Source organism: Triticum aestivum, chromosome 2B (assembly GCF_018294505.1).
Source record: "Triticum aestivum cultivar Chinese Spring chromosome 2B, IWGSC CS RefSeq v2.1, whole genome shotgun sequence".
In the NCBI taxonomy this organism is placed as follows: Eukaryota; Viridiplantae; Streptophyta; class Magnoliopsida; order Poales; family Poaceae; genus Triticum; species Triticum aestivum.
The window spans coordinates 295,112,951-295,124,392 of NC_057798.1; the positions used below are offsets into that span (position 1 = coordinate 295,112,951).

Here is an 11,442-nt window from a genome sequence, read left to right on the forward strand (position 1 = left end):
GATGGCCCCCGTTTGATGTGGAATTCGCCGTGGCCATCGGGCCCTTGAGGTTGGATCGCTGCGTCGCCGCCCTCAGGCACCGGATCCGCGTCGGGTCGGACCGGAGGGGGTGCTTGCACGCGTTGTAGAGCCGTGACGGCGTCGCCCAGATCCGCCACCCGGCGCTCGAGATCGGGGCGCCAGGCGAGCAGGTCGTCGATCTTGGCCGCCATGGACTGCTGCGCCTTGGTGAGACCATCGATCGCGGACTCGATCTTGGTCTCGAAGCGGTTGAGGAAGGCCGAGACGCTCGGATCCATCGCGTCACGTGCTTGCCGCAAGCCCCTTGTCTCGATGAGGTGAGCCAGAATGGATCCGATGGTTGCGATTTGGTCTCTGATACCAAGTGTTAGAGTAGCGAACGGAGGGGAAGGGGGAATTGGTCTATATTGCTCTCCGAAGTAGTAGCTGATACAGTCGATTACAAGGAGCAGCGCTCTCGAATGGAAGAACAGGGGATGCTAGGGTTCGGAAAAGGGAAAAGTGGAGCCGCCGCCTTCGTGATCCTCTGGATGATCGTCTCCTCCGGGTCGCTCGCTTCTTGTAGTGTACAAGTTGGGCCTTAGCGCGTCCAGTCCGGCCCGCTGGTGCGTGGGTTGGGTCGCTTGAGGCGTGTGGGCCGCGTGGCAACGTGCTGGCTGGTGGAGTCGCTGCCCTGCGGGTCCTGCTTGTCAGGGTCGTTGACACCCCAAGGCACCTAGGCGAGCACCTGCTGCTCGTTGTTGAGCTCCATCGCGAGCACAGCCAAGGCCGGCCCTTATTTCTGTTGTTTCGCCAGGTTCGCTCGAGCTATAGTTCAGATAGTGCTCTTCTGTTAACTATACTAGATGACCCGTTGCGCCCATGGCGCAAAGGCCGAGTGTAAGCCATGTATTGGAAGAGTGTACATTAAGATATGTAAACATAAAATGAAACATATAGAAATAAGTCGCAAAGAGCGGGAGCGAACCAGGGTTTCAAACCATGAAAGTTAGAACATTTAGAGACCGATGCCTACTTATATTTCCTTATGAATACTACCATACTATTGAATTAGGAGTGATAACAGGGTGTATTCTTCTATAGCTCTTTCCCCCCACTCCCTCCTATTTATAAAGCATAAGTAAACATCAGACTGGACAATCCCAGATTGAGCATATCACAAGCATACTTATCTTCATTAGACGTGGAAGTGCCATTTTTAGTACATGGCCAGCAAGACAGAGTATTAAGGACTAATATGATGAGCACTCATTAGGCATTGCTATTTAAAATGATAAGCCATACTATCTTGATGGTACATAGCAAAAAATCTCTAGCATTTCCCGCCGGTTATACTACTTCTTGCTCTGGGAGAGATCACACCAAGGAAACACGATTCAGTTGAGCACAGACACGTAAAGATTCATGACCAAGAACAGAGTTAAATTTATCTTGCATAAAAATTCTCTCAATTGTCAGAAAGGGGAGACTTTGATAAAAGCTTCTTCTATCTGTCTGTAGTCCTGATGTTTCCGCTTGTCAGAGCATCATGCATCTACAAATACAAGGAAAAAGAATATAATTTACATTACAAGGAAAGAAATAGGAAAACTATGTTCTCTAATCCTGATCATGTATGTATTGAACAATTAAGAATGCAATTCAAGTGCGTTTGCTAAATCGTAGATGACAAAGTAAAAACTTGATGCAGTACATGTGTTTTCTGATCCACCCACAAGAATCTGGGCCCTTCAACCAGGATCAGATGGCTCAGACATGTTTTTTCTATTTTTGTAACTGTGACCCTTCTTCTATTGTAGTCGCTCTCATTCGAGAGAAATAAAAAGGAACAAAGTCTGCCCCCCCCCAAAAAAAAAATCCTCAAACATCTAATAAATAAAAAGGAGCAAGTTGCCACACCAAGCAATTAGTGCGGATATGTTGTTAGGAGACACTTGGTACTGCTAGAACTTAAACAAGTGATCCACTAACGTAGTAGTACACTATTTTTAAGGAACACAGCATATAATTTGTTACTCCTTTGAACTATAAAAACACGATAAAAATTATGAAATGGATGGAGTATTATGAACTGTACATTTTATATATTTAATCATTTGTACTATCAGAATGAAACACACCAACTGCATCTAAAACCAACACTGATTTTGCTTCCAAATTTAAGATGTTTATATCTGGGAATAAACCCAAGGGAATAACCTTTGCAAAGTTAAGTAAAAGGTTTCATAAGAGATCTATTGATAAGCAGTAACATATGACCAATATGCATACCACTATTTAGTTTCAAGCACAAGAAGTTACAGGTACCTATCAATTTCATATAAGCATTTTATATTAGAAGTTTGGACGGTCTAAAATAATGTGCACCACTAATTAACACATGTAACCATTCTAACATAGCGCAATTATCCCTCAAAAAAACATAGCGCAGTTTAGTTACTTTCAGTAGCTTGAAAACTAAAAATGCATAATTTATTTTGGCGACTCCTTGTCGACCCACATGACAAACTTTAGTGTCCTACCATGGATGCTAATTTTCTGGTTTCGCAAATAGAACCCAAAATACGAAATCAGGAAGTGTGTATTTCCATTCAAATGCCTACAGGACTCCCTTTTAACTAAGCCTGAACAGTAGAAAGAGCACATAGCTCAGCCGAGCAAGGGAATCGAGTGGACCGGAAGGAGCAGCGACTGCGAGTGCCTCAGGTGGGCAGGTAGCCTAGGCCCTTTTATAGGAGAACTACCCATGCCCGTCGTCCAGTCGATCGTGTATGGACCACTAATAAAGATATGGATCTTTCTTTCATTTTATTAGGGAGGTGAATCAGGAGATGCAACATGTCCAGCCTTGATCTTCTTTCTTTTGGGCTTATAATCAAGTAGGGTGACATATATCTTTTCTTAGATGACACCCCAAACAGAACATTATATGTACATCTCACACTACAGAAAAAGGACCATACTGTACACTAACTACATATGACCAGATTAGAAAGTCCACCATGCCGCAGAAACATTTAGCACCCATTTAAATATGGATTTGGGTTCATAGCCACACAAAGGGCAGTAAATATTGTGAAGCTAGAAAAAGAATGCTCCTACTATAAAAAAAAATATGCCGACAACAACACCATCCAATTAGAGCTTGAAAAATGGGACAGAGAAGGCACCTATAAGGTGTTCATGGAGTTGTGTCTGAACCTCTATTTGCATACGTATAGCTTATGCCAAGTTCCTAAGAAAAGGAGAAGGGACCAAATGTGAAGCAGTCTAGTGTAATAATTCAGAGATATTACTGGTTTTAGAACGGATTACTTCCATTGCTACCTGATTGTACTTTTGTTAGAGGCCTTATTTTCTGCACACAGTATGCATCAAAATTCATCAGTTTAAAGAAGATACTCATGAGTAGAAAGATCATTGTTGTAACTTGGAACGACATGGATCTATGCGCCTGCAGAATCAGTCAACGCAGAGAAGAGCTCCCGGCATAGAGTGAGAAGACGAACCCGGCAAACATAGGATACGATTTGGTGGGTGCCGCAGGATAAAAGAGAAGGCCGAGGCAGATATTTGCTTGTTCATAAGAAGGCCGCTGGCCCAAAGTAGAAACGGGGATCACACATCCAAAAAAAGAGAGTATGAAATCAATCAAATCACCATAGCATTCAAGATTTTAAAAACATTAAAACTTTGAAACAACATTCATGATTTGAAAAATGGTATCGCACAGGGAAAATGTCTCTGAATTGGCTCAGAACCATCTATGCCTCCACTATCGACTTGGGAGTGTTGTTTTGTGGATTAGAAGCCATGCTTCGTTTGAAAGAAATTAGCAGCAACAAAATTACAATAATTATGCCTATATTTTTCATTCTGGACCAAAAGTCAGTCAATGGTTTACCACATCTCAACATAGTTGTCATTCCAATCAACGATTATTAAGAAAATACATAAGAGCTGATAATGCACCTCGTTGTGTAAATGGAAGAGATAAATGAGAATCCATGAGCTGAACATGAATTAGAAAATCAGCTGACACAATTCTCAGCGTCTGCCATTCTTCTCCGCGTGACTGGGCCGCTGCAACAGAAACATGTACGACCAGAAGTTATGTAGCTGACCAGGTTCTGAACGAAAGGCCATTCCTTCATATCTTTGCAATGCCCCCTGAAAATAGAGAATGAGAGTCAATATAGATCAAAGTATTGTCAATTCATTACTCACTAATCGGCAACATATGCTTGTCCAATTTGAGGCTCTAAAGCCAAAAAAAGGAGGGAGAATATCCTGAACACACATGAAAAGAGGAACACAAACAACAGGAAAAGCAGCCAAAGTATACCTTTAGCTTCAATCCAATGGTCTGATTGAGTTCACGGCCAAATCCTTCGTACATCCTCATCTGCAGCTATCTAAGGCAGTGAGTGGAGAACAAAGATTTAAATAGAGCACCAAAAAGGATGCAACCGTGAAACAACAGGCACAATACAATTAAACAAATCATTGTGGACCTGGAACAGGAGAGGAATGGTGGAGCACATGATAAGAGGCGCAAGTAGAAATTACTGTGAATGATGATAAAAGCATGGTAACAAAAGAAAAGTTGGAGGAGATGGGTATTATACCACCCGCACCATCCAAGAACAGCAGACCTTTTCAGACCTTGCATACAACGCCAGTGAAACCAAAAAGAAGATCAACTGCCCTTTACAAATGCTCTATAATCCAAAAACATTATCACAAGATGGACAAACTTGAAGTTGGTGGCATCGACGCCGGTGAAGCACAACAGGAAATAATGGCCATATCAACATGTCTAGTTAAAAGCACCAGACTCTATTATGCACACTATTTCTTAAAGCATCATATCCTTACAATTAATCTTCATATAGAGTTATTTTTTGTAGTCAGCCAGTTCTCAAATCTGCACCTCTCTTTTTGCATCTGTGTCTACTACCTCTTGATCGAGCACCAACCAAAATAGTAAAAAGGTAGACCGAGCACATTGCACACCAAGAAACACAATGGTCGGGTGGAACATATACATTCACCAAGTATATCCCCTCTTCTCAGACCAAGACGACACAATGAGGTATCATATGTTTGCTAATTAAACTGTAACCTTAAATGTGTGTGCATACGTGCATGGGCATGTCCATTTATTCCTAATAGGAAAATATGCCAAAACATCTGCCACTTTCTCTTTTAAGCTGGAAAGACTGATCACTTGGCTAATATGCATGCAGACACCTCTAATCTAAATGGAGGAACTGAACAATCAGTCACTATGATTTATTAACTACATACATATACATTCCAGTCAAGCGCCTTTCTAGAAAATGACATGCTTATCAGTCACTATGATTTTCTTAAATATGCGCCACCAAATATTGAAAAGTAGAATAATATCATCATCCTTTTAGTTCCCATCCATATGGAGGAGCATAAAGATAGCAAAAATGTTAGTATAGTATGCACACCTACTGTAACTCATCCTTTTAGGTGTTTAGTAGGACCTATTTCGTATGTGTCTCTCACTGTAGGTGGGCAATACATTCCCTTGGCCAGGTTAGGAATGTCCAAAATATTGATTCCAAAACAAAACATGAGTTACAGTTTAGTAGGACCAAGAAGGATTCAAGATTATAAAAGGAGCTGGGATACACATTCTTATTAAAGTTATTGGTTTATATCTGTGTAGCTTTCAGGGGCCTACCAATCAATCCATATGTACATCCCTATAATACTTTCAAGAAGGTACCACTCAATCCATTAGAGCATCTCCTTTTTGCATTAATAGAAGAGGAGCTAGCATACCTGCAGATGGGCTGGTGATGGTGAGGTCGCCAGCAAGTAGACCTAGCTGCAGAAGACACCGCCTCACCCACGCTGCTGATGGGAAACCACCCGGACACGTGCACTCTCGCCAGAGAGGCACCCTCAATCTCCGCTGATGGCTGCCTTCCTTGATAGCTGAGGGATCTGCCGGCGAGGTCCTGACAACCGTTCAAAAGGAGCAAAAAAGCAAGTGTTGATCTATTATTTCCCTCATAGAGCATTGTAAGCACAAGCAGATGTTCGCCAATTGTGTGTTTTAAAATACATTGTAATTGCAAGCAAGTAAAATAACAGGGGTGATGTATACTTGTACATACTTCTTCTGTGCTCTGAACAACAAAGCGAGAAAGGGGGAAAGGGTGTAAGCGCCTAGGCGCTAGGCCAGAACAGAACGCATTGAATCGTGTTGCTTGAATCGTGTTAGAACTAAATAAAACCAGGGTTTAGAAGTGAATTTCACGGATAATTATTCGTGTTGCTTGAATCATAATTAAATCGATAATATGATTTTTCATGTCGCATTATTATGCTAATTGGGATTGTAGTAGAAAAGGCAGGATAACAGTATACTCCACTCTTTTTCCAGTTGGGAAGAACAACCTCTCCTGTCCCATTCTCTGAATTTTCATATAGATAATCTTCAATTTTCTATTTTTTCTATCCATTTTATTTCAGTAGCTCTTTTAGTTCATATGATTGGCTTTGTTTCATCGATGGACCCTAAGGATAATGCATGAACTTGCTAAAATGTTCAGATTGACGCAGTTACTACATCTAATTCAGTAGTAGTGCTTCTGCATTAACATACGTACATATGGTATGGATGACTGATTACAAACCTGAGTCATAATCAACAGTGTTGTTAAGAAGTGGTGATTATAACTTAATGTGCAGTTCACATGTACAAATTCAAACTCTTATGTTTTAGCTAGGATATGTATGCTAGTTGGGCAATCTTAAAGGAGAGCTGGTAAATATCAAGAGGCATATGCATACAACCGTAGATGATAATTTTTCTGAGAATAACAGGGCTTTCAGGTTGTTGTAGTTTAACATGATTAATGCATATACTATCTTGCAGGCAGCAAGAAAATAAGAGATCAGCATGTATTTCCATGCATCAACAGATTATTCACATGTCGATTAAGAAGCACACGCAACAAGGATCGATAGGTTGACTAAAGAAGATTAGTTCGCGAAAACATACTGTGTCGTCGCTCAAGGTTTACCTGAAGGTGAGTGAGGTGGCCTGATCTGGTGAGAATCCACAAGAGGAGATGAAGTGCTGCCGCGATGCGTAGATGGGAGAGAGCAGATCTTGCGGGCGAGGGAGCACATACCCGAGACAGAGCCAGATCGTCGAGTGTTTTCCTTTTCTGAAGATCTAACAAAAACAATTGTAAGATTATTTTTTCCTGTAAAATTCCATGTGCCTTTGGAGTAGAGAAGCAACACTACTGAACACAATAATCATGTCTCTCGGAAGATATTTTTAGGAAAGTAATAAAATGTACTCTTTTAACCAGTTTCTCACCTAGTGTAGAAGAGGCTGCGGATAGGAAGCAAAACCAAAATTAATGTCACTTTCATAGTTGTACCTCACATCATGCATCACTATCAAGATCAACTATTAGATTTACCATAGACTGGCCACTAAGAGAGGCCAAATATGATCATGAATGAATGACAAAACTGTATCTACCTTCTATAAACAGCATTCATCTAAAGAACCTTAACTTCATAGCATCCACACTGCTAGAGAACACAAAAAAATATAAACTGTAAAACATTCACACTACAACTAAAACCATGATAGGTTGTGCATACAGAGGCATCAAAAAAGGAAATAGGGAAGAACTCACCCGATCAGGGCCAACAGAACAATGAGAACATCCAGCTTACATGCAACACCATCGGTGGTAGAACTGCTGCCGTCCCTAAACTGAAGGAAATATCAAAGAAATTAAACCATCATGTCCACAAGCAACGAGTGGATTTGTAATGAAACTAACAACATGAAGATGTCCCTTGATTTAGTAGTAATTAATAGGATATCGATATGAAGAAAACGATAATTAGACCATGCATTGATAATCCAACACAGATACGTACAAAAGAACAAGGAACTTTCGAAATATTTGGTCAAAAGTAATCCAGACATTAATTACTAATTATTAGATGTAGGCCAACTGAAAAAACACAACCATCTACAAATAGAAAACACGGGTTGGCATACAACAATCAGAAGCGGACCTTGCTCATTCTCGCTTGATAGGAAAACTTTAAATATTGATGCAGAATTTACTGAACCCTAAAAACAAACTACAACAAATAGCTGAAAACAATCAGAAGCGGACCTTGCTCATCCTTTTAATCACATACTCAACAACACAAAAGAAGCAAAATGAATAAGCTCGGTGTTATATTGCACCCTTTAAATTATCCGCTTCATTTCATTAGAATATACATGTGTAAGCGGTACTGCAACATAAAGAGAACTATCCTTGGCCCCATGCAAATATAAGTGAATACGGAATCTGTTTTGCAGCAGAAGAGAATTCAGTAATCACCTCAGCCCACCTTGGAAACAACAATTCCTTGAGGTGTTTTTCATGTCGTAGAATATGCATCGGCCAATGATGTGAGTCTACAATAAAATCGGGAAAATTCAACAACATAGTTGATAACGGAAGAAGCACTTTGAACAAAGTTCAGAGAACCAAAGAATGGTCAGGAATTTGTCACTAATATAAAGTAACAATGCAATTTCACATTCGTAAATAAAGCAGGCTGGGTCTAGAATGTGAAACTGTCGAGTTCCTTACAGAAACATTAAAAGACCTCATATGCGAGTTGCCACAATAAAAAAGTGAAATATGTCATTTATTATAGTGATTACCTCTTTTCTTGAGTAGTTCAGCGCACCTCTCCCAGGTTGAACCTCCCACTAAAATCATTCTTTGTCTTAGCCTTTCTACCTTCCTGGAAAACAGAAAAAGGACACGGTTACTCAAAATTAAAGATCCTATAGGGGGGTTATTGCAATAGGAATATCGATACTGAAAAAGATTGGATTGCTGTCACTAAAGTACGGGATGCCCGCACTCATCCCATGCCTCTACCGGGATGGTAAACAAAAATAAGTATAGGATTACTCGAGTAATTTCCTACTTTCTCCAGCGTCTACTGCATAAAAGATCGCAGTTTCTCATGTAAATCAGGGCAAGAGCCAAAGCTAATTTTTAAAGGTATTTTGGTATGAGTGAAGAAAATGTTCACCATAGTAGTATATTCATTCCAGCCTCCTGCTCCAGCATAACACACCTCCTTGTAATTAATCCAGCAAGGACGTCATTAGCACGAAATAGAAATGAATATGGAATAGCAAAGCAAGCAATAAGATGAACATGTCTATGGTGAGGTCTGAATCTATACCTATTTAGAGTGTTACTGCATGAAGCCTGCAAATCTCATTGGCCTTACATCCGAGAGATTGCTGAATGTCATGTGTATGCCTATTGCTTTCCTCAGACAATGTATAGCAGCAGATTCACAACTCGAGCTTGCCACTCTTTAAAGATAAGAATCACATCCTGCCTCAGAGCCTACTGTAACCAACACCAGATGGTGTCCATCGGCTGCTGGTATCTGTCTTCTTCAGGTGCAAGCAACAAGCCAGCGTGTGATGCCACACCCAATTCCTTCCCCTGCTGGCCTCGCTTGCCCATTCCTTCTCCCTGTTGGGCTGGCCGTCAGAGGTACACTTGCACATTATTGCATAGATGGGCAGAAAGAGAGAGTGATAGAGATCACGAGCGACGGGGGAGAAGGATGCAGAGAAGCTCACCTTAGCATCACCGACGGCGCTGCCACCTCGACCCGAGAGCACCTCCTCCGTCCATCGCCAGCAGTAACAATAGACCAACCGGATCCTTGCACCCTTGTTTCGGCCCGTCGCCTTGAAGCCTCGCGAGCCCCACCTCGACCCAAAGAGCAGCTCCTCCACCGCCACCTCGGGCCGTCACCTTGCAACCTCGCCCGCCCCCACTGCCGTCGCCAGGAGATGCCACCGCTGCCGCGTTCTCCTCCGGCCAGATGTGGAGAGGAAAGAGGATGCGCGAGGAGAGAGGGGCGGACAGGGGATTGGGGGGGGGGGGGGGGGGGGGGGTCTAGGATCCATGGCGCTGGATCGATTCGACCGTCGCCCTTCCCTTGCAGATCGCCGCCGCGCCCGCACGCCTCGGGTCCGGTGGGATCCGGGATGACGAGGGGGGATGGGATGCGTGAGGGGAAGGTCGCCGCCGCGCCACCATCTCCCCCCTCCTCCTCCGCCACCAGAGGGGGCCGCCGCCACCGTTGTCGAGGGAGTGGAGGGGATGAGGAGCTTGAGAAGGCGGCTGGGGGAAAAGATTAGGGTTGAAGACGAGGGCGACGGAGGAGAAAGCGGAGTAGCGGACCGGCGCGGGGCTCACCACAGCGCGGTGTTTTTTTCCCTCGCGTGGTACCGTGCGCTCGAGGCATTGGTTGTGCCTAGCACTTTTTGAGGTTTTATATGTTAGATGCGAATACAGTCCAGGTCCTACTACTTAGCCCGCCCGCTGGCACCAGAGATCAAATCCTCCCGCGCACAACCTTTTTACACCAATTTTTGCTTCAGCCAGATCAAGCTTTGTCTTGTTTCATATTCCGTAAGTCATTATTAAGCACAAACAAGTCAGTGGCCCATTGGCTAGCGCAGCCACTCCCAATACCAGACCTGGCCAAACGGCCGGCCTGGCACGGCACGGCCCGACCTGTGCTAATCGTGCCTGGCCCGGCACGGCCCGACATGGCACGTTTAATAGTCGGGTCGTGCCGTGCCGGCCCACGGGCGCTGCTCCTTGGCCCAGGCACGGCCTGATTAGTAAACGGGCCGGCCCGATGGCCCGTTTAGCACGCTGGACTGCACATTTTCAGCCTGCCGGGCTGGTTTTCAGGCTTATTGGGCTATATTTTAGGTATATATATAAAAAAAATTCTGAAAAATATATATATAAATTAAACGGGTCGTGCCGTGCCGGCCCGCGTGCCCAGGCTCCAGGCCCAGGCACGGCCCAAGGCGTGCCGCGTGCCGGGCACGGCCCATTTAGCCCGTGCCGTGCCTGGCCCATGGCGGGCCGTGCCGGCGTGCTCGCGGGCTAGCCTGTTTAGCCCGGCCCGTTTGGCCAGCTATACCCAATACCAGAGGTTCTGGGTTCGATCCCTGGTTCTCCCGATTCGTTTTTCCTATGTGTATTATTTTTTCTCCAACCGTGCACATAGGCCTCATTCGCTTCTGGGCCGCTGCATTGTGATGCTTCGGGCCCGTGCATATTTTTTTCCCACTTTGTGTATTTTAGCTTTTTCTAGTGTGTTCTAATTTACAGAAATGCCATTATTTTAAAATGCTCATAATTAAATATCCATGCATCCATTTGAAACATGTCATACATGCATCTTGCTCAGTTTTTCATGTTCTTTAACAATATGCAACTTTCACCCATGTTTAAGATGTTTAAAATTGTTGTTTGCATTTATTTGCATATTGCCATGCTAAAATGG

The 11,442-nt window shown here is 43.4% G+C and overlaps 1 protein-coding gene across 42 annotated transcripts; it reads right to left on the reverse strand.

Annotated features, from left to right (window-relative positions):
* Positions 1–1,177: 1,177 nt before the first annotated feature.
* On the reverse strand, positions 1,178–10,381 carry LOC123044777 (uncharacterized). 42 transcript variants are annotated; one of them, XR_006420374.1, is made up of 16 exons: positions 9,710–10,378; positions 9,298–9,599; positions 9,142–9,189; positions 8,762–8,844; positions 8,433–8,509; positions 7,725–7,804; positions 7,565–7,617; positions 7,397–7,476; positions 7,092–7,246; positions 5,842–6,020; positions 4,367–4,426; positions 3,994–4,191; positions 3,531–3,616; positions 3,349–3,379; positions 3,192–3,256; positions 1,178–1,555 (listed from the first exon to the last, which is right to left on the reverse strand). XR_006420374.1 is itself a non-coding variant. In XM_044467662.1 (10 exons), exons 3-9 carry the CDS (start codon positions 9,177–9,179, stop codon positions 4,398–4,400), a joined length of 639 nt encoding a protein of 212 aa, XP_044323597.1. In that variant the 5' UTR covers positions 9,180–9,189; positions 9,298–9,599; positions 9,710–10,378; the 3' UTR covers positions 3,869–4,191; positions 4,367–4,397. The 42 variants fall into 42 exon arrangements, 2 of the variants coding, with proteins under 2 accessions (XP_044323597.1, XP_044323598.1); XR_006420373.1 differs by having other exon boundaries at positions 3,349–3,616; positions 9,710–10,379; XR_006420372.1 differs by having other exon boundaries at positions 3,192–3,616; positions 9,710–10,380.
* Positions 10,382–11,442: the final 1,061 nt, after the last annotated feature.